The 20,233-nt window shown below is 43.2% G+C and overlaps 1 protein-coding gene across 2 annotated transcripts in view; it reads right to left on the bottom strand.

Annotated features, from left to right (window-relative positions):
• LOC109885308 (LHFPL tetraspan subfamily member 3 protein) overlaps positions 1–4,730 on the bottom strand; it is a 75,919-nt gene extending 71,189 nt beyond the window's left edge. Inside the window, exon 1 of one of the 2 annotated variants that reach the window (XM_031801621.1) lies at positions 3,034–4,730. In XM_031801621.1, the coding sequence (XP_031657481.1) occupies positions 3,034–3,466 (433 nt within the window). In that variant the 5' untranslated portion in view covers positions 3,467–4,730. The remainder of the gene's footprint in view (positions 1–3,033) is intronic. The other variant, XM_031801620.1, reaches the window with a different exon arrangement.
• Positions 4,731–20,233: the final 15,503 nt, after the last annotated feature.

Below are 20,233 nucleotides of genomic sequence, written 5' to 3'. Positions count from 1 at the left end.
TATCTCTTCTCTCCTACTACTGTATGTTCATAATGCTCCGATATGTCCAGACATCTTCTTCTTTTGTTCTGGATTACCTTTATACACCTGTGACAACAACTTGACCGCAGCACAGGTGCAACCCCCTCCCCCCCCCCAATAGTCCAATTCAGCACCACAGACAGCGTCAGCTGACACGACTTTCCAAACTCCTCGCTTACATACCATACTTTCTTTGCTGTCTCTTCAGCACCACGGACAGCGTCAACTGACACGACAACAGAATTGCAACATATTGGTTCAGCACCATGGACAGCACCAAACTGCTCGGCCATGCATTCAACACCATTGACAGGAGGCAAGTGACACAGCTGTCATTTCAGCACCGTGGACAGCGCCAAACTGCTCGGCCATGCATTCAACACCATTGACAGGAGGCAAGTGACACAGCTGTCATTTCAGCACCGTGGACAGCGCCAAACTGCTCGGCCATGCATTCAACACCATTGACAGGAGGCAAGTGACACCGCTGTCATTTCAGCACCATGGACAGCACCAAGTGGTATTTACCTGTCTGCCGCCTTACAGCTGGCATTACACTAGACAGCTCCTAACCAGCGTTGGCGATTATGACAGGAGTGGGCACTCCTAACACTTTCTTTCAAGGGGAAACATGGAAAATTAAAAACCAAACACTTGACTTGGTTCAAGTCAAAAAATATACCTACTTTTTCATATCAGTGTCTTAAATGCATTCAATTAATTGCATTCATTTAGGACACTGATATTGAAAAGTAGGTATATTTTTCCAGGTGATCTAAATAATTTGCTTACATCATATTCTGACTGATCTCTGAAACTCGTTTAGATAATACTTTTGATTATACAGTAGTAGCAATACAAGGTTTACAGCAAAGACAGAAATGCCAAAGGTGGAGGTGTTGCTGTTTATATTTAGAACCACATTACTGTGAAAGCTTAGAGACGATCTCATGTTAAAATACTGTTGAAGTAATATGGCTACTGGTTCATCTGCCTTACCTAAAGCCCATTCTGGTGGGAAGCTGCTATAGACCACCAAGTGCTAACAGTCAGTATCTGGATAACGTGTGAAATGCTTGATAATGTATGTTAAATATTGACTGGCTTTCAGGAAAAAGCTTCAAACTGTAACCAGGTTATCAGTCAACCTACCAGGGAAGTTACAAACAGCACAAGAATGAAATCATCAACATGTATCGATCCCATCTTTACTAACACCACACACATTTGCTTTAAACCAGTATACAAATTGATAGGATGTAGTGATCACAATATAGTAGCCATATCTAGTTAAACCAAAGTTCCAAAGGCTGGGCCTATTATAGTGAATAAGGTCATACAATACGTTCTGTAGTGATTCCTATGTTGATGTTGTATAGAATATGTGTTGGTCTGTGGTGTGTAATGAGGAGCAACCAGACGCTGCACTTGACACATTTATGAAATTGTTTATCCCAGTTATTAATAAGCATGCAACCATTGAGAAAATGACTGTAAAAACTGTTAAATCCCCTGAGGATTGATGAGAAATGGAAAAATGGTATGGTTGAGAGGGATGAGGCAAAAGGAATGGCAAATAAGTCTGGCGGCACAACCGATTGGCTAACGTAGTGCAAATTGAGAAATCATGTGACTAATCTGAATAAAAAGAAGAAGAATCCACACTATGAAACAAAGATCAATGACATAAAGAATGATAGTTAAAAGCTTTGGAGCTCCATAAATTAAATGTTGGGCAAAAAGGCAAACTCAGCTCCATCATTCATTGAATCAGATGGCTCAGTCATCACAAAACCCTCTGATATTGCCAACTACTTTACAGATTTCGGCGAATTTAGGCATGACATGCCTGCAACAACCACTGATACTATTTTTTATTGGATGTCTTTATTTAACTAGCCAAGTCCGTTAAGAAATCCATCTGATTTACAATGACGGCCTACCCCAACACAGACTACTCTGCCTACCCCAACACAGACTACACTGCCTACCCCAACACAGACTACACTGCCTACCCCAACACAGACTACTCTGCCTACCCCAACACAGACTACTCTGCCTACCCCAACACAGACTACACTGCCTACCCCAACACAGACTACTCTGCCTACCCCAACACAGACTACTCTGCCTACCCCAACACAGACTGCTCTGCCTACCCCAACACAGACTACTCTGCCTACCCCAACACAGACTACTCTGCCTACCCCAACACAGACTACTCTGGGCCAATTGGGCGCCGCCCTAGTGATCAGACTACCGATCATGGCCGGTTGCGATACAGCCCGGGATCGAACCCGGGTCTGCAGTCGCGCCTCTAGCTCTGTGATATCAGTGTCTTAGACCGCTGTGCCACTCAGGATCCCTAAAATAAACTGATTATTGATACCACACATCTAAGTATATCTGACCAAATGACGAAAGACAAGCGTTGTAATTTTGAATTCCGTAAAGTGAGTGTGGAAGAGGTGAAAAAAATGATTGTCCATCAACAATGACTAGCCAACGGGGTCTGACAACTTGGACGGAAAATTACTGAGGATTATATATTTCCACTCCTATTCGCCATATCTTCAATTTAAGCCTACTAGAAAGTGTGTGCCCTCAGGCCTGGAGGGAAGCTAAAGTCATTCCGTTACCTAAGAATAGTAAAGCCCCCATTGCTGGCTCAAATATCCCGACCAATCAACCTGTTACCAAACCTTTGTAATATTTTTTGGGAAAAAAAGTTTGACCAAATACAATGCTATTTTAACAGACTTTCAGCACACTTTGGCAGCAGCTAATGGGGATCCCTAATAAACTCAAATACGAAATATGACAATATATGTATTAACTTTTGATCACTTAACCTGGCCAGGTAAAAAGTAATAGATCATATTCCGTTCATTTGTAGTCCTACAGTTAACCTAAAAGGCTATACACCAACCATGCAGGGGGGAAGGTTTAGGCCTACTTCCAAGACATTACTCAAAACAAGCTGCCTAGGTCCTAGTGGCAGTCATCACTTACCCGAGGCCCCCTGCATCCAGCCGCAGATCTTATAGACGGTGGTGGTGGAGAACAGGAAGAAGAGAGTGAAGGAAGCGATGCAAGCCATCACCAACATCATCGACATTCCTACGAAGAACGACGCGGCCTTGAACGCCGTGGAAGGGATCTGAGCGAACTCTGTGAAGGTCCCTGTGCAGTCGAGCTCTCTCTGGATTCCGTCGCCGGTGCAGAAGTGGAAGAGGCCGAAGTAGCCGGCCTGAGGGGTGTCCACGCCGTCTCCGATCCAATAGGGCTGGCTGAAGATCACCACGTTCAAGATGGCGAACAGGATGGTGAAAATGGCCCACAGGAGTCCGATGGCACGGGAGTTGCGGACGTAGTTATGCTGGTATAGTTTAATGTCATCCGTCGACATGGATGGGAGCATCGACGCGGCCGATCCGGGTATCATTGTAGCACAGTTTGTGTTGTATCCCAGTCCGGGTATTATGAAGTAGCCTAGATATGCTTATTTAAATTAGGTAGACAAGCAACGGGGGGGCTAATTAACTGACTAATTAATTAGTTGAGAAATGCAGGAGTCCGTAGTTATTTCTGCTGTAAAAAGCACCCAACAGTAGGCCTAGCCTAGATTGAATGAATCACATCAAAGGCAACATCTGGCCAGCATATTCAACTCATGACGTCGCATCCCGATGCTGGTGCATAAACTGGATAGTCAAAACGTTTATCTGCAAGCTCGCTCCTATATTTAGCCTAACTGATAACTCTGAGAACTTGGCGACTCCTGAACTAGTGTATGTGAGAAATAATTCCCTCCCACCTCTCTCGTAGGCTACGAATGCCCGTCTGTCAGACACATCGCTCTCTGGGCACGTGTCACTTGCGTATGTCCCCGGAATACCTCCTTGAAAAACACAGCAAATATCAGATTGTCATTCGGATATTACACATGACATTTAGCTTACAGAACAGCAGTGACTGCAATAGGCTATGCCTCCAATTTCCTAAGCAATGTAGACGACAGCGACAGAATCAAACGAAACACAATGTCTATGATGCATTCCCTCCGGTAAACCCAAATCACAATCCTGCGAGATAATTCACAGCATCTAGCCCGGGATAAATTACACACAGCCCTGTCCCGGTACTTTGCTACGGAGAATATTTTCACGAGCTACGGCAGCATCAGCAGCCCCTGTCAGTGATGCTGAAAGAAAGGAGAGGAGAAGAGGAGGAGTGAAAAGAGGAGACACGATTCAATAACCGCACCAGATGAAGCGGACAGTGGTGTGCGTGTCAACGCTGACGATGTTCAGTTCTCTCAACCTATAACAACATTGCATCTGTCTGCCCCATGAGGTGTTTAAATATAGCCTGTTACATTCTATCCAAGCAATATATTTCAAAGAGATGTGCAGCCCTACATTCGTGACTAGCCGTCCAAACACTGCTGCATCAATCCCAACCTCACGTTCTGGCTTTGGTACCGTCTGTAGGTTACGGACAGATCCGGACGACAAGACAAGCCCACATCCTCGCAATCACATGATCTGCGCTTGACAGCTTGCGCGTCGAAATGGAGGCTGTACAATAATCGCAAAACAAATTTCAAATGCTCACGCGGCTCGGTCAGGGCGAAAATGGCCTCTCAGATTCAGTGGTCCGGTTAGTGTACGCGGCGCGCCTCCCCCGGTCACTCGGTCTCTATGACTGAGTTAAAGATGGTAGACTACCTGTCGTGCAGGACTGAACGCCTCACAGGAGGATGTCAGATTAGATGAGGAAGGACATTCAAGTATGCTGGTGCACGAGGAAACAGACACCTTCCCACATTCTAATTTACTAGAATGAAACAGACATCATTGGCCATTATTACTGGAGCGACTTATTCACCTGTGTGGCCATATTGTGTTTGGATGACTGCAACTTTAATCTTCAAAAATAAAGTACCTTCACATGTAACAAACATACCTACATTTCATCATGTATGAATACAACAGAGACAATACTATATCGTTTGTGCAGTAGCCCACACAAACCCATATTGGTTTTGCACATAGTGATGTGGTAAACATACAGATTTGGGTCAGTGATTGTCACTGTAAAATCTTTCATCCACAAGCTTTTAGGAGGAGGGGGGGGGGGGGGGGCATCATCCACAACACAGGAAGAGGATCATTTGAATCTGGATTAAACAGGGTTCTGACAAACTAGCCCCTGTTACATCATCATCATTATGACTCATCACCCAGGGTTTAGCCGGATCACTAATGTGTCCCAAATGGTACATTGTTACCTACATAGTGCACTACGTTTGACCTGGGGCCGGTAAGGATCTGATCAAACGTAGTGCACTATATATAGAGAATAGGGTGTCGTTTGGGACTAAGCCATGGAACCAGAGTAGCTAATATAGAACTGCTGCTCTGGTATTATTACACGTTTATACACAATATTTGATGGATTTGGGTGTTTAATGCTGTCTTTTAAGGCACAGGATTGGCGCTCTCAATGGTGCTGAATGAAGAGCCATGTACAGTGTATTTGGCGGTGGTTTATAGTACTGAAGTAAAAAATACATTAAAGTACTACTTAAGTCGTTTTTTTGGGGTGTCTGTACTTTACTATTTATATTTTTGACTACTTTTACTTCACTACATTTCTAAAGAAAATATTGTACTTCTTACTTCATACATTTTCCCCTGACAACCCAAAGTACTCGTTACATTTTCCCCTGACAACCCAAAGTACTCGTTACATTTTGCCCTGACAACCCAAAGTACTCGTTACATTTTGCCCTGACAACCCAAAGTACTCGTTACATTTTGCCCTGACAACCCAAAGTACTCGTTACATTTTCCCCTGACAACCCATAGTACTCGTTACATTTTCCCCTGACAACCCAAAGTACTCGTTACATTTTGCCCTGACAACCCAAAGTACTCGTTACATTTTGCCCTGACAACCCAAAGTACTCGTTACATTTTGCCCTGACAACCCAAAGTACTCGTTACATTTTGCCCTGACAACCCAAAGTACTCGTTACATTTTGCCCTGACAACCCAAAGTACTCGTTACATTTTGCCCTGACAACCCAAAGTACTCGTTACATTTTGCCCTGACAACCCAAAGTACTCGTTACATTTTCCCCTGACAACCCAAAGTACTCGTTACATTTTGCCCTGACAACCCAAAGTACTCGTTACATTTTGCCCTGACAACCCAAAGTACTCGTTACATTTTGAACACTTAGCAGGACAGGAAAATTGTGAAATTTGACGCACTTATCAAGAGCACACGTGGCCATCCCTACTGCCTATGGTCTCACTAAACACAAATGCATCTTTTGTAAATAATGTGTGAGTGTTGGAGTGTGCCCCTGGCTATCCGTACATTTTTTTTAAACAAGAAAATGCCGTCGACTGCTTTTCTTAATATAAGGAATTTGAGATGATTTATACTTTTTACTTCTACTTTTGATACTTAAGTATATTTAAAACCAAATACTTCTAGACTTTTTCTCAAGTAGTATTTTCCTGGGTAACTTTCACTTGAGTAATTTCATATTAATGTGTCTTTACTTTTACTACAGTTTGACAGTTGGGTACTTTTCCCACCACTGGCATTTAGAAAGTATTCAGACCCCTTGACATTTTTCACATTTTGTTACGTTACGTCTTATTCTAAAATAAATATAATAGATTTTTTCCCCACACTCATCAATCTAAACACAATACCCCATAATGATAAAGAAAATGATTAGAAAAAAACCCTGAAATACCTTATTTAAATAAGTATTCAGACCCTTTGCTATGAGGCTCGAAATTGAGCTCAGGTGCATCCTGTTTCCATTGATTATCCTTGAGATGTTTCTACAACTTGATTGGAGACCCTGTGGTAAATTAAATTGTTTGGACATGATTTGGAAAGGCACACACCTGTCTACATAAGGTCCCACAGTTGACAGTGCATGTCAGAGCAAAAACCCAAGTCATGAGGTCGAAGGAATTGTGACTCAAAATTGAGCTCAGGTTCTACCTGTATCCATTGATCATCCTTGAAAACAGATATATCACATTTACATAAATATTCAGACCCTGTACTCAGTACTTTTGTTGAAGCACCTTTGGCAGCGATTACAGCCAGTCTGAGATCCTGAGCGCTCTGGAGCAGGTTTTCATGAAGATCTCTCTGTACTTTGCTCCGTTCATCTTTCCTTTGATCCTGACCAGTGGCAATTTTAGCATGTAAATCTTGGTGGGGTAAACACATGATTTTTGTTGTTGTTGATGCATGCTAGCAAATCCACTACACAACACAAAGCAACACAACACAATACTAAACAATACATTCATTGCACTATAACGGTGACCACAAACTGTTAGGGCCGACATAAAGCTGTCCCAACAGCAGAGTCCCAACAGCTTACCACTGCTACACCTGGCTATCAGCGGAGCCTTGTCTGGCAACAGTTTTTTCAGTCTCATTTATTGACTTTTTTAAAAAACATAGCTGATACGGCTGACTTGCTTAAACAAATGTGGTTTGTAATGACAATTGAGATGTACAAACTATGGCATAAGGGGCTGTCGAGCGGATAAGAGGCAATCTGTATTTTCGATTAAGACATTAATGAGCGAGCGGATGTAGTCAATACAGTTATTTGTTCAGCACTTTTTGAAATGTACAGCGACAGAATTCAGAACATGGGCCATTCTTACAGTATTCTCCCTGTACACCAAGTCAGAACTGTTGGATAAATAAAGCAGGCATATAAGCAGACAATGAAAGCTCTTAAAATATTAAATGATGACATTTATCTAAAACAGGCTATAGGTTACATGTGCACCATCAACTCAGAACAGTAGGCTAAGTAATGAGTGGAAAAATGACCAAATTATTAGGGTGAGGCTACTAACAGTTTAGTAAGCATATTACATAGTTTATGCAGCAGCATACAATACATTTTTGGATTCACTTTGCTGTGCTCACTTGAACAGGAAGATGGTGCGGCAAATCCTTTGTGGGCAAATTTTGTCATTAAACTTTGTCATCAAAGTCTGTATATTGTATATTGACTGTATATTGACTGTATGTTTTGAATATTCAATAAATAATAAAAAAAATAAACAAAAAACAACGGCTCAGTCGTGAAGTGATAGGCCATACAACCGCTGGAGCGCTGTAGTGCTGGAGCGCTGTAGCGCTGGAGCGCTGGAGTGCGTAACGGGTAAAAATGGTCTGTCCTCGGTTGCAACACCGAGTTTCAAAATGCCTCTGGAAGCAACGTCAGCACAAGAACTGTTCGTTGGCAACTTCATGAAATGGGTTTCCATGGCCGAGCAGCCCCACACAAGCCTATGATCACCATATGTAACGCCAAGCGTCAGCTGGAGTGGTGTAAAGCTCGCCGACATTGGACTCCAGAGCAGTGGTAATGCGTTGTCTGGAGTGATGAATCACGCTTCACCATCTGGCAGTCCAACGGATGCATCTGAGTTTGGTCGATGCCAGGAGAACACTACAGTGCCAACTGTAAAGTTTGGTGGAGGAGGAATAATGGTCCGGGGCTGTTTTTCATGGTACGGGCCCCTTAGTTCCAGGGAAGGGAAATCTTAATGCTACAGTGACATTCTAGATGAATCTGTGCTTCCAACTTTGGGGAAAAAGTTTGGGGAAGGGCCTTTCCTGTTTCAGCATGACAAGGCCCAGTGCAGAAATTGAGGACCATACAGAAATGGTTTGTCAAGGTCAGTGTGGAAGAACTTGACTGGCCTGCACAGAGCCCCGACCTCAGCCCCATCGAAACACCTTTGGGGTGAATTGGAACGCCAACTGCCAGCCAGGCCTAATAACCCAGCATCAATGCCCGACCTCACTAATGCTCTTGTGGCTGAATGGAAGCAAGTCCCTGCAGAAATGTTCCTATTTCTAGTGGAAATCCTTCCCAGAAGAGTGGAGGCTGTTATAGCAGCAAAGGAGGGACCAACTCCATATTAATCCCCGTGATTTTGTAGTGAAATGTTCGATGAGCAGGTGTCCACATGCTTTTGATCATGTAGTGTAGCAAGAGATAAAAAATGTAAAAAGACACTTATGCCAGCCGCTGGAATTAACTGATACTTTTCACATTGTTTCATTGGACCATTATTATGGCCAGTCCACAAAATATCTACAGTCCAAACGAGAGGGAGAACCGCATTACCACGGTCTAGCCTCAGCCCACTCATGATAACTAGTTACAGTGTGATGTACTCTGTAGAGGCTAATGTAGAGTCCCCCCAATTTGAGATCCATAAAGACCCACTACTGCCTAGTGAGATCCATAAAGGCCCACTACTGCCTAGTGAGATCCCTAAAGGCCCACTACTGCCTAGTGAGATCCATAAAGGCCCACTACTGCCTAGTGAGATCCCTAAAGGCCCACTACTGCCTAGTGAGATCCATAAAGGCCCACTACTGCCTAGTGAGATCCATAAAGGCCCACTACTGCCTAGTGAGATCCAGTGAGATCCATAAAGGCCCATTACTGCCTAGTGAGATCCATAAAGACCCACTACTGCCTAGTGAGATCCATAAAGGCCCACTACTGCCTAGTGAGATCCATAAAGGCCCACTACTGCCTAGTGAGATCCATATGGGCGGCAGGGTAGCCTAGAGGTTAGAGCGTTGCACTAGTAACCGAAATGGTTGCAAGTTCATATCCCTGAGCTGACAAAGTACAAATCTGTCGTTCTTCCCCTGAACCCACTGTTCCCCTGAACAGGCAGTTAACCCACTGTTCCCCTGAACAGGCAGTTAACCCACTGTTCCTAGGTCGTCATTGAAAATAAGAATTTGTTCTTAACTGACTTGCCTAGTTAAATAAAGGTAAAATAAATAAAAAATAATCCATAAAGGCCCACTACTGCCTAGTGAGATCCATAAAGGCCCACTACTGCCTAGTGAGATCCATAAAGGCCCACTACTGCCTAGTGAGATCAATAAAGGCCCACTACTGCCTAGTGAGATCAATAAAGGCCCACTACTGCCTAGTGAGATCAATAAAGGCCCACTACTGCCTAGTGAGATCAATAAAGGCCCACTACTGCCTAGTGAGATCCATAAAGGCCCACTACTGCCTAGTGAGATCAATAAAGGCCCAATACTGCCTAGTGAGATCAATAAAGGCCCACTACTGCCTAGTGAGATCCATAAAGGCCCACTACTGCCTAGTGAGATCCATAAAGGCCCACTACTGCCTAGTGAGATCCATAAAGGCCCACTACTGCCTAGTGAGCGAAATTAAGGCAGTTATACAATTTTAAAAACATTACAATACATTCTCTGTTGATATCACATACATTATTTCACACCTGTGAGCCCTCAGGACCCTACTCCACCACTACCACATATCTACTGAGCAAAATCCATGTGTACTTATGTGTATAGTGCGTGTATATGTATGTGTTTGCACCTATGTTTGTGTTACTTCACAGTCCCCGCTGTTCTGTAAGGTGTATTTGTATATGTTTTTTAAGTCAAATTTGACTGCTTACTTCAGTTACTTGATGTGGAATAGAGTTCCATGAAGTCATGGCTCTATGTAGTACTGTGCTCCTCCCATAGTCAGTTTTGGACTTGGGGACTGTGAAGAGACCTCTGGTGGCATGTCTTGTGGGGTATGCATGGGTGTCCGCCAACATAGACACACTGGCTTTACTCAAAGACAGTGGCATGTCGTTAGTAAAGCTTGAAAAAATGAAGGGGCCTAGACAGCTACCCTGGGGAATTCCTGCTTTTTTAAATTAACATTTATTTTTTTATTTTACCTTTATTTAAACAGGTAGGCTAGTTGAGAACAAGTTCTCATTTACAACTGCGACCTGTCCAAGATGAAGCAAAGCAGTGCGACACAAACAACAACACAGAGTTACACATGGAATAAACAAACATACAGTCAATAACACAATAGAAAGGTCTATATACAGTGTGTGCAAATGAGGTAAGATTAGGGAGGTAAGGAAATAAATAGGCCGTAGTGGTGAATAATTACAATTTATCAATTAAACACTGGGGTGATAGATGTGCAGAAGATGAATGTGCAAGTAGAGATACTGAGGTGCAAAGGAGCAAAAAATAAATGAATAACAATATGGGGATGAGATAGTTGGATGGGCTATTTACAGATGGGCTATGTACAGGTGCAATGATCTGTGAGCTGCTCTGACAGCTGGTGCCTAAAGTTAGTGAGGGAGATATGAGTATCCAGCTTCAGTGATTTTTGCAGTTTGTTCTAGTCATTGGCAGCAGAGAACTGGGAGGAAAGGCAGCCAAAGGAGGAATTGGCTTTGGGGGTGACCAGTGAGATATACCTGCTGGAGCACGTGCTACAAGTGGGTGCTGCTATGGTGACCAGTGAGCTGAGATAAGGCGGGGCTTTACCTAGCAGAGACTTGTAGATGACCTGGAGCCAGTGGGTTTGGCGACGGGAGTGAAGCGGGGCCCAGCCAACGAGACCATACAGGTCACAGTGGTGGGTAGTATATGGGGCTTTGGTGACAAAACGGATGGCACTGTGATAGGCTGCATCCAATTTGTTGAGTAGAGTGTTGGAGGCTATTTTATAAATGACATCGCCGAAGTCGAGGATCAATAGGATGGTCAGTTTTACGAGGGTATGTTTGGCAGCATGAGTGTAGGATGCTTTGTTATGAAATAGGAAGCCGATTCTAGATTTAATTTTGGATTGGAGATGCTTGATGTGGGTCGGGAAGGAAAGTTTACAGTCTAACATATAACTTATATATATATATATAAAACAGCAACACCTCCACCATTGGAATTTCTGTCTTTTCTGTAGATGTTATAACCATGTATTGCTACCACTGTATAATCAAAATGTATTATCTAAGTGAGTTTCAGGGATAGTCAGAATATGAACGTCATCTGTTACTAGCAAATTATTGATTTCATGAACATTGTTTCTTAAGCTATATGTGTTAACGTGGGCTAATTTGAGCACTTTTATGAGATGCTTACTTGTTTTCATTGCTTTACTGGGAATCTTAGCAGAAGTAGACATGCTGATGTTATTTATGTTAGTGCAGGGTGAGTAGACTTCCTCCTAGGGCACACCACCTCAGTACTAACAGTATAACTCTGGTTCATAGACACATGATTACTGCATACAATAGCTGTAGGATCAGCAGAGGCATTCAGGGCAGTAAGAGGGACATAAATTAGGTTACTTACATTGTGTCTGCCAACGCCCCTGGTATAATGTACATTTGTTGAAGCATTATGACAGCTCAGCGTCACAATGGTAGGTATTAGTTGAGCTGTGCTTGGGTCATTGATAAGTCATTGTCTCAACGCAGCCTTATAATGCTGTGAAAGAATCCAGGAACCCAAATGATGTTGCGTGGATCCCATCCTCCTTATAAAAATGTGTTTTGTTTCCAAAATGTATTGAAATTGTCAACAAAGGTTACACTCATTGAGCTGCAATAATCACGTAGCCAGTTGTGAAGAGAAAGAATCCTGCTAAAGTGTTCAATGCCACGTTTCAGAGAGGGCCAAGGGCCAGATATAATGCGTCTTTATTAGTGTCTAGTAGATTCAGAGAGGGCCCAGGGCCAGATATAATGGGTCTTTATTAGTGTCTAGTAGATTCAGAGAGGGCCCAGGGCCAGATATAACGGGTCTTTATTAGTGTCTAGTAGATTCAGAGAGGGCCCAGGGCCAGATATAACGGGTCTTTATTAGTGTCTAGTAGATTCAGAGAGGGCCCAGGGCCAGATATAATGGGTCTTTATTAGTGTCTAGTAGATTCAGAGAGGGCCCAGGGCCAGATATAATGGGTCTTTATTAGTGTCTAGTAGATTCAGAGAGGGCCCAGGGCCAGATATAATGGGTCTTTATTAGTGTCTAGTAGATTCAGAGAGGGCCCAGGGCCAGATATAATGGGTCTTTATTAGTGTCTAGTAGATTCAGAGAGGGCCCAGGGCCAGATATAATGGGTCTTTATTAGTGTCTAGTAGATTCAGAGAGGGCCAAGGGCCAGATATAATGGGTCTTTATTAGTGTCTAGTAGATTCAGAGAGGGCCCAGGGCCAGATATAATGGGTCTTTATTAGTGTCTAGTAGATTCAGAGAGGGCCAAGGGCCAGATATAATGGGTCTTTATTAGTGTCTAGTAGATTCAGAGAGGGCCCAGGGCCAGATATAATGGGTCTTTATTAGTGTCTAGTAGATTCAGAGAGGGCCAAGGGCCAGATATAATGGGTCTTTATTAGTGTCTAGTAGATTCAGAGAGGGCCCAGGGCCAGATATAATGGGTCTTTATTAGTGTCTAGTAGATTCAGAGAGGGCCAAGGGCCAGATATAATGGGTCTTTATTAGTGTCTAGTAGATTCAGAGAGGGCCCAGGGCCAGATATAATGGGTCTTTATTAGTGTCTAGTAGATTCAGAGAGGGCCAAGGGCCAGATATAATGGGTCTTTATTAGTGTCTAGTAGATTCAGAGAGGGCCCAGGGCCAGATATAATGGGTCTTTATTAGTGTCTAGTAGATTCAGAGAGGGCCAAGGGCCAGATATAATGGGTCTTTATTAGTGTCTAGTAGATTCAGAGAGGGCCCAGGGCCAGATATAATGGGTCTTTATTAGTGTCTAGTAGATTCAGAGAGGGCCCAGGGCCAGATATAATGGGTCTTTATTAGTGTCTAGTAGATTCAGAGAGGGCCCAGGGCCAGATATAATGGGTCTTTATTAGTGTCTAGTAGATTCAGAGAGGGCCCAGGGCCAGATATAATGGGTCTTTATTAGTGTCTAGTAGATTCAGAGAGGGCCCAGGGCCAGATATAATGGGTCTTTATTAGTGTCTAGTAGATTCAGAGAGGGCCCAGGGCCAGATATAATGGGTCTTTATTAGTGTCTAGTAGATTCAGAGAGGGCCCAGGGCCAGATATAATGGGTCTTTATTAGTGTCTAGTAGATTCAGAGAGGGCCCAGGGCCAGATATAATGGGTCTTTATTAGTGTCTAGTAGATTCAGAGAGGGCCCAGGGCCAGATATAATGGGTCTTTATTAGTGTCTAGTAGATTCAGAGAGGGCCCAGGGCCAGATATAATGGGTCTTTATTAGTGTCTAGTAGATTCAGAGAGGGCCCAGGGCCAGATATAATGGGTCTTTATTAGTGTCTAGTAGATTCAGAGAGGGCCCAGGGCCAGATATAATGGGTCTTTATTAGTGTCTAGTAGATTCAGAGAGGGCCCAGGGCCAGATATAATGGGTCTTTATTAGTGTCTAGTAGATTCAGAGAGGGCCCAGGGCCAGATATAATGGGTCTTTATTAGTGTCTAGTAGATTCAGAGAGGGCCCAGGGCCAGATATAATGTTTTTTTATTTATTAGTGTCTATCAGAGAGTCAATCAGCTCTTTAAAATCAAATCAAAATCAAATGTATTTATATAGCCCTTCGTACATCAGCTGATATCTCAAAGTGCTGTACAGAAACCCAGCCTAAAACCCCAAACAGCAAGCAATGCAGGTGTAGAAGCACGGTGGCTAGGAAAAACTCCCTAGAAAGGCCAAAACTTAGGAAGAAACCTAGAGAGGAACCAGGCTATGTGGGGTGGCCAGTCCTCTTCTGGCTGTGCCGGGTGGAGATTATAACAGAACATGGCCAAGATGTTCAAATGTTCATAAATGACCAGCATGGTCCAATAATAATAAGGCAGAACAGTTGAAACTGGAGGAGCAGCATGGCCAGGTGGACTGGGGACAGCAAGGAGTCATCATGTCAGGTAGTCCTGAGGCATGGTCCTAGGGCTCAGGTCCTCCGAGAGAGAGAAAGAAAGAGAGAATTAGAGAGAGCACACTTAAATTCACACAGGACACCGAATAGGACAGGAGAAGTACTCCAGATATAACAAACTGACCCTAGCCCCCCGACACACAAACTACTGCAGCATAAATACTGGAGGCTGAGACAGGAGGGGTCAGGAGACACTGTGGCCCCATCTGAGGACACACCCGGACAGGGCCAAACAGGAAGGATATAACCCCACCCACTTTGCCAAAGCACAGCCCCCACACCACTAGAGGGATATCTTCAACCACCAACTTACCATCCTGAGACAAGGCCGAGTATAGCCCACAAAGATCTCCGCCACGGCACAACCCAAGGGGGGGCGCCAACCCAAATCCAGTTTCAACTGTTCAGAGTTGCCCTTCATAATGTCATTTAAACCCACATGGACTACAATATAATCTTGACGTAGTACATTCCGGAGCAGCTTAGTTATGTCATTTACTTGAGCTCCGGAATTGGACATTGTTTTTTGTACCAGGAACGGTCACATTTATTACCACGGAGCTGGCCAAAATCTCGGCTGGTCGAGAAGGACGAGGACATCTGCCCACTCCCACGTTTCAGATGAAGATGGCCCGTTCCATCCAGAGCAGGGACAGAAGGTTGTTGACTTCGAAATAGTAGGAGTGGGCACTGCTCAGCATATGTGGGAAGTCCTTCAAGACTGTTGGAAAAGCATTCCAGGTGAATCTGGTTAAGAGAATGCCAAGAGTGTGCAAAGCTGTCATCGAGGCAGGGGGGGGGGGGGGGCTACTTTGAAGAATCTCAAATATAAAACACATTTTGATTAGTTTAACACTTTTTTGGTTACTACATGATTCCATATGTGTCATTTCATGGTGTTTATGTCTTCACTATTATTCTACAATGTAGAAAATATAGTAAAATAAAAACTGAATTGAGTATATTATGAGATATTCCATCTTTGGCTACCGTGAGGCCTCTTTTCTTTTCTGCCATTATTGACTTGCCTCTCATGCCAGGTGATATTTGGCTAGTTAGGCATGTTGTGTTCGAAGCGTTTTTGCTTCGGTCATTAATGATGAAAGGGGAACTTCGAAATGGACTAATGGAGTAAGTAGGTTTATCTCAGTCATTATAATCTGTCCTTGGTCTTAGAATTTCTTTGTCATTTTCTGTGTTTTTGATGTAACTAGGAAATGACTTAAGTCCTAGTTAAGGGTTTTAACAAACCGAGGGAAAACTTGTCCTTGATGGAAAGGCTATACCAAACTGAACCAAATGGTGGCGACAATTCGCTAGCCAAAGCCTAAGGCACTGGCCCCATTTTGATTGATGGTAATGACATCGGTTAAAATGTATGTAAAAAGAAAATCTATAATCGACCATCCATCAAATCAAATCAAATCAAATGTATTTATATAGCCCTTCGTACATCAGCTGATATCTATGCTAGTGGCAGACTCCGCTATGCTGGCAGGCTGGCTAACAGCCATGCCTCTCTATGTGGTAGGTATTTTGAAAAAACATATTAGACCCCATATTAACAAGTGCGGATTAGTTATGTTGATGTCAGAGCATGAAGCAGAATCTGTTACCTGATCTTTCACCAGGGGCCATCCACCTGGGGGTACAGGAGATGTTCACCCTCAACAACAGTGATGTTTCTGTGAGTATGGAATTTTCACATTCACAGCGGCGTCTGTTTCCGAACCTTAAACCAGTAACGTGTCAGGAGAAGGAGCACGGAGCTGACTGTATTAAAGGTTAGTGGTTGAATCTTGTTCTGTAGGCATTCCTGGTCACTAGCTCCACTATCGGATTTTAAACCTCAATCACTCTGTTCTGCCTCCAGGGCAAGAATTATGACAATAAAAGCAGACCTACGTACTAAAACGAAATTGTCATTATCTGCACAGTGTACCCCAGCACATATTGTGAGTGATTGTGATGGTATGGTGAAGGATAGTACAGCCTGTACAGCATTGTGGTTTCTACCCCCCCTACCCTCCCCCTTCTGACTTAGGGGAGTGTGTAGGATGCTACTGCCTCTCAAAGTGACGTTGATCATGTGCTGTCATCTCTGTGCAGACACTGGAGTGCTGTGTTTAGTGAATGATGCTACACTTTGATTAGATCTAATTCTCTAGTGGAGGCAGCAGTGTAGGTTTTCCCTCTCAGTCTCTCTCTCTCTCTCTCTCTGTCTCTCTCTCTGTCTCTCTCTCTCTCTCTCTCTGTCTCTCTCTCTCTCTCTCTCTCTCTCTGTCTCTCTGTCTCTCTCTCTGTCTCAATTCAATTCAATTCAATTCAAGGGCTTTATTGGCATGGGAAACATGTGTTAACATTGCCAAAGCAAGTGAGGTAGACAACATACAAAGTGAATATATAAAGTGAAAAACAACAAAAATTAACAGTAAACTATCTCTCTCTCTCTCTCTCTCTCTCTCTCTCTCTCTCTCTCTCTCTCTTCTGCTCATACAATCTTACCTAGAGATGTGTGGTTCTATACTGAGCCATGTTTCAATAGAGAGGCAGTTTCTTTGAGCGATACTGAACAGTAGAAATATCAAAGGGTTACTGTGTGCTGGAACTAGTCTCCCAAATGATTCTCTAGATGGTGCTATTGCTCCTGTTACGAAGGCTCTGTTAACAAAGATGCAGTACTCCTAGTTGGCCAGGTAGGGGCAGTATAACACTCACACTAGAGAGAGCCCAAGCTCCACCTTGGAGAATGTTCTGGATTAAGGACCTGTAAAGGACATATCATCTGGAGATTCTTATTTTACTGTCTGGATTTGATACATAGATACTAACACTTTCTTTAAAACAATAATACTATAATATATGTATATATATTTTAATACTATAATAATTAAAAATAAAAATAATGCCTTCCTCACCATCTTAATTAAATAAGCCACATTCAAGACATTTAGAACCAGCAGGTATATCTCTCTGGTCACCCCCAAAACCAATTCTTCCTTTGGCCGCCTCTCCTTCCAGTTCTCTGCTGCCAATGACTGGAACAAACTACAAAAATCTCTGAAACTGGAAACACTTATCTCCCTCACTAGCTTTAAGCACCAGCTGTCAGAGCAGCTCACAGAATACTGCACCTGTACATAGCCCATTTATAATTTAACCCAAAGAACTACCTCTCCCCCTACTGTATTTATTTATTTATTTTGCTCCTTTGCACCCCATTATTTCTATCTCTACTTTGCACATTCTTCCACTGCTAATCTACACAGGTACAGACACTCACAGGTACAGACACACACAGGTACAGACACGCGCAGGTACAGACACGCGCAGGTACAGACACGCGCAGGTACAGACACGCGCAGGTACAGACACGCACAGGTACAGACACTCACAGGTACAGACACGCACAGGTACAGACACCCGCAGGTACAGACACGCACAGGTACAGACACGCGCAGGTACAGACACGCGCAGGTACAGACACGCACAGGTACAGACACGCACAGGTACAGACACGCACAGGTACAGACACACACACAGGTACAGACATACACACACAGGTACAGACACACACACACAGGTACAGACACACACACACAGGTACAGACACACACACACACACACACAGGTACACACAGGTGTGTGTGTCTGTACCTGTGTGTGTGTATCTCTTCACAGTCACTGTTCCATAAGGTGTATATTTATCTGTTCTTGACATCTACTTTTACCACTGGCATCAGTTCCATGTAGTCATGTCTCTATGTAGTACTGTGGAATAGAGTTCCATGTAGTCATGTCTCTATGTAGTACTGTGGAATAGAGTTCCATGTAGTCATGTCTCTATGTAGTACTGTGGAATAGAGTTCCATGTAGTCATGTCTCTATGTAGTACTGTGGAATAGAGTTCCATGTAGTCATGTCTCTATGTAGTACTGTGGAATAGAGTTCCATGTAGTCATGTCTCTATGTAGTACTGTGGAATAGAGTTCCATGTAGTCATGTCTCTATGTAGTACTGTGGAATAGAGTTCCATGTAGTCATGTCTCTATGTAGTACTGTGGAATAGAGTTCCATGTAGTCATGTCTCTATGTAGTACTGTGGAATAGAGTTCCATGTAGTCATGTCTCTATGTAGTACTGTGGAATAGAGTTCCATGTAGTCATGTTTCTATGTGGTACTGTGGAATAGAGTTCCATGTAGTCATGGCTCTATGTAGTACTGTGGAATAGAGTTCCATGTAGTCATGTCTCTATGTAGTACTGTGGAATAGAGTTCCATGTAGTCATGTCTCTATGTAGTACTGTGGAATAGAGTTCCATGTAGTCATGTCTCTATGTAGTACTGTGGAATAGAGTTCCATGTAGTCATGTCTCTATGTAGTACTGTGGAATAGAGTTCCATGTAGTCATGTCTCTATGTAGTACTGTGGAATAGAGTTCCATGTAGTCATGGCTCTATGTAGTACTGTGGAATAGAGTTCCATGTAGTCATGTCTCTATGTAGTACTGTGGAATAGAGTTCCATGTAGTCATGTCTCTATGTAGTACTGTGGAATAGAGTTCCATGTAGTCATGTTTCTATGTGGTACTGTGGAATAGAGTTCCATGTAGTCATGGCTCTATGTAGTACTGTGGAATAGAGTTCCATGTAGTCATGTCTCTATGTAGTACTGTGGAATAGAGTTCCATGTAGTCATGTCTCTATGTAGTACTGTGGAATAGAGTTCCATGTAGTCATGTCTCTATGTAGTACTGTGGAATAGAGTTCCATGTAGTCATGTCTCTATGTAGTACTGTGGAATAGAGTTCCATGTAGTCATGTCTCTATGTAGTAATGTGCGCCTCCCGTAGTCTGTTCTGGACTTGGGGCTTGTGAAGAGATCTTAGCAGCATGTTTTGACCATGACAGTTTACAATCCAGGGTTACTCCGAGATGTTTAGTCTCCTCAACCTGCTCAATTTCCACATTATTCATTAGATGATTTAGTTGAGGTTTAGGGTTTAGTGAATGATTAATGGAATTATGGTTTAAACCGATACAAAAGGCGTACTTTAAATCATGCTGTGTAGTCTAAACCATGTTGTTGTAGTCTAAACCATGTTGTTGTAGTCTAAACCATGTTGTGTCTTGCAAGAAACCCTCTTCCTGGAGAGAGAGAGCTGCCGTGTCAGTAACTTACATCGCTGTTTTGTCTTGAAGAGACAGGCTTAATTCAACTTCTGGGATTGTCCCACTACAGCTTGCTAGGAATAGGAGCAAGGTTTAAGGAAAAACCCAGGTATTACAGACAGAAACCCAGGTATTACAGACAGAAACCCAGGTATAACAGACAGAATCCCAGGTATTACAGACAGAAACCCAGGTATTACAGACAGAATCCCAGGTATTACAGACAGAAACCCAGGTATTACAG

This window comes from Oncorhynchus kisutch, linkage group LG22 (genome assembly GCF_002021735.2).
Source record: "Oncorhynchus kisutch isolate 150728-3 linkage group LG22, Okis_V2, whole genome shotgun sequence".
In the NCBI taxonomy this organism is placed as follows: Eukaryota; Metazoa; Chordata; class Actinopteri; order Salmoniformes; family Salmonidae; genus Oncorhynchus; species Oncorhynchus kisutch.
This window is presented reverse-complemented; position numbering and strand designations above follow the sequence as displayed.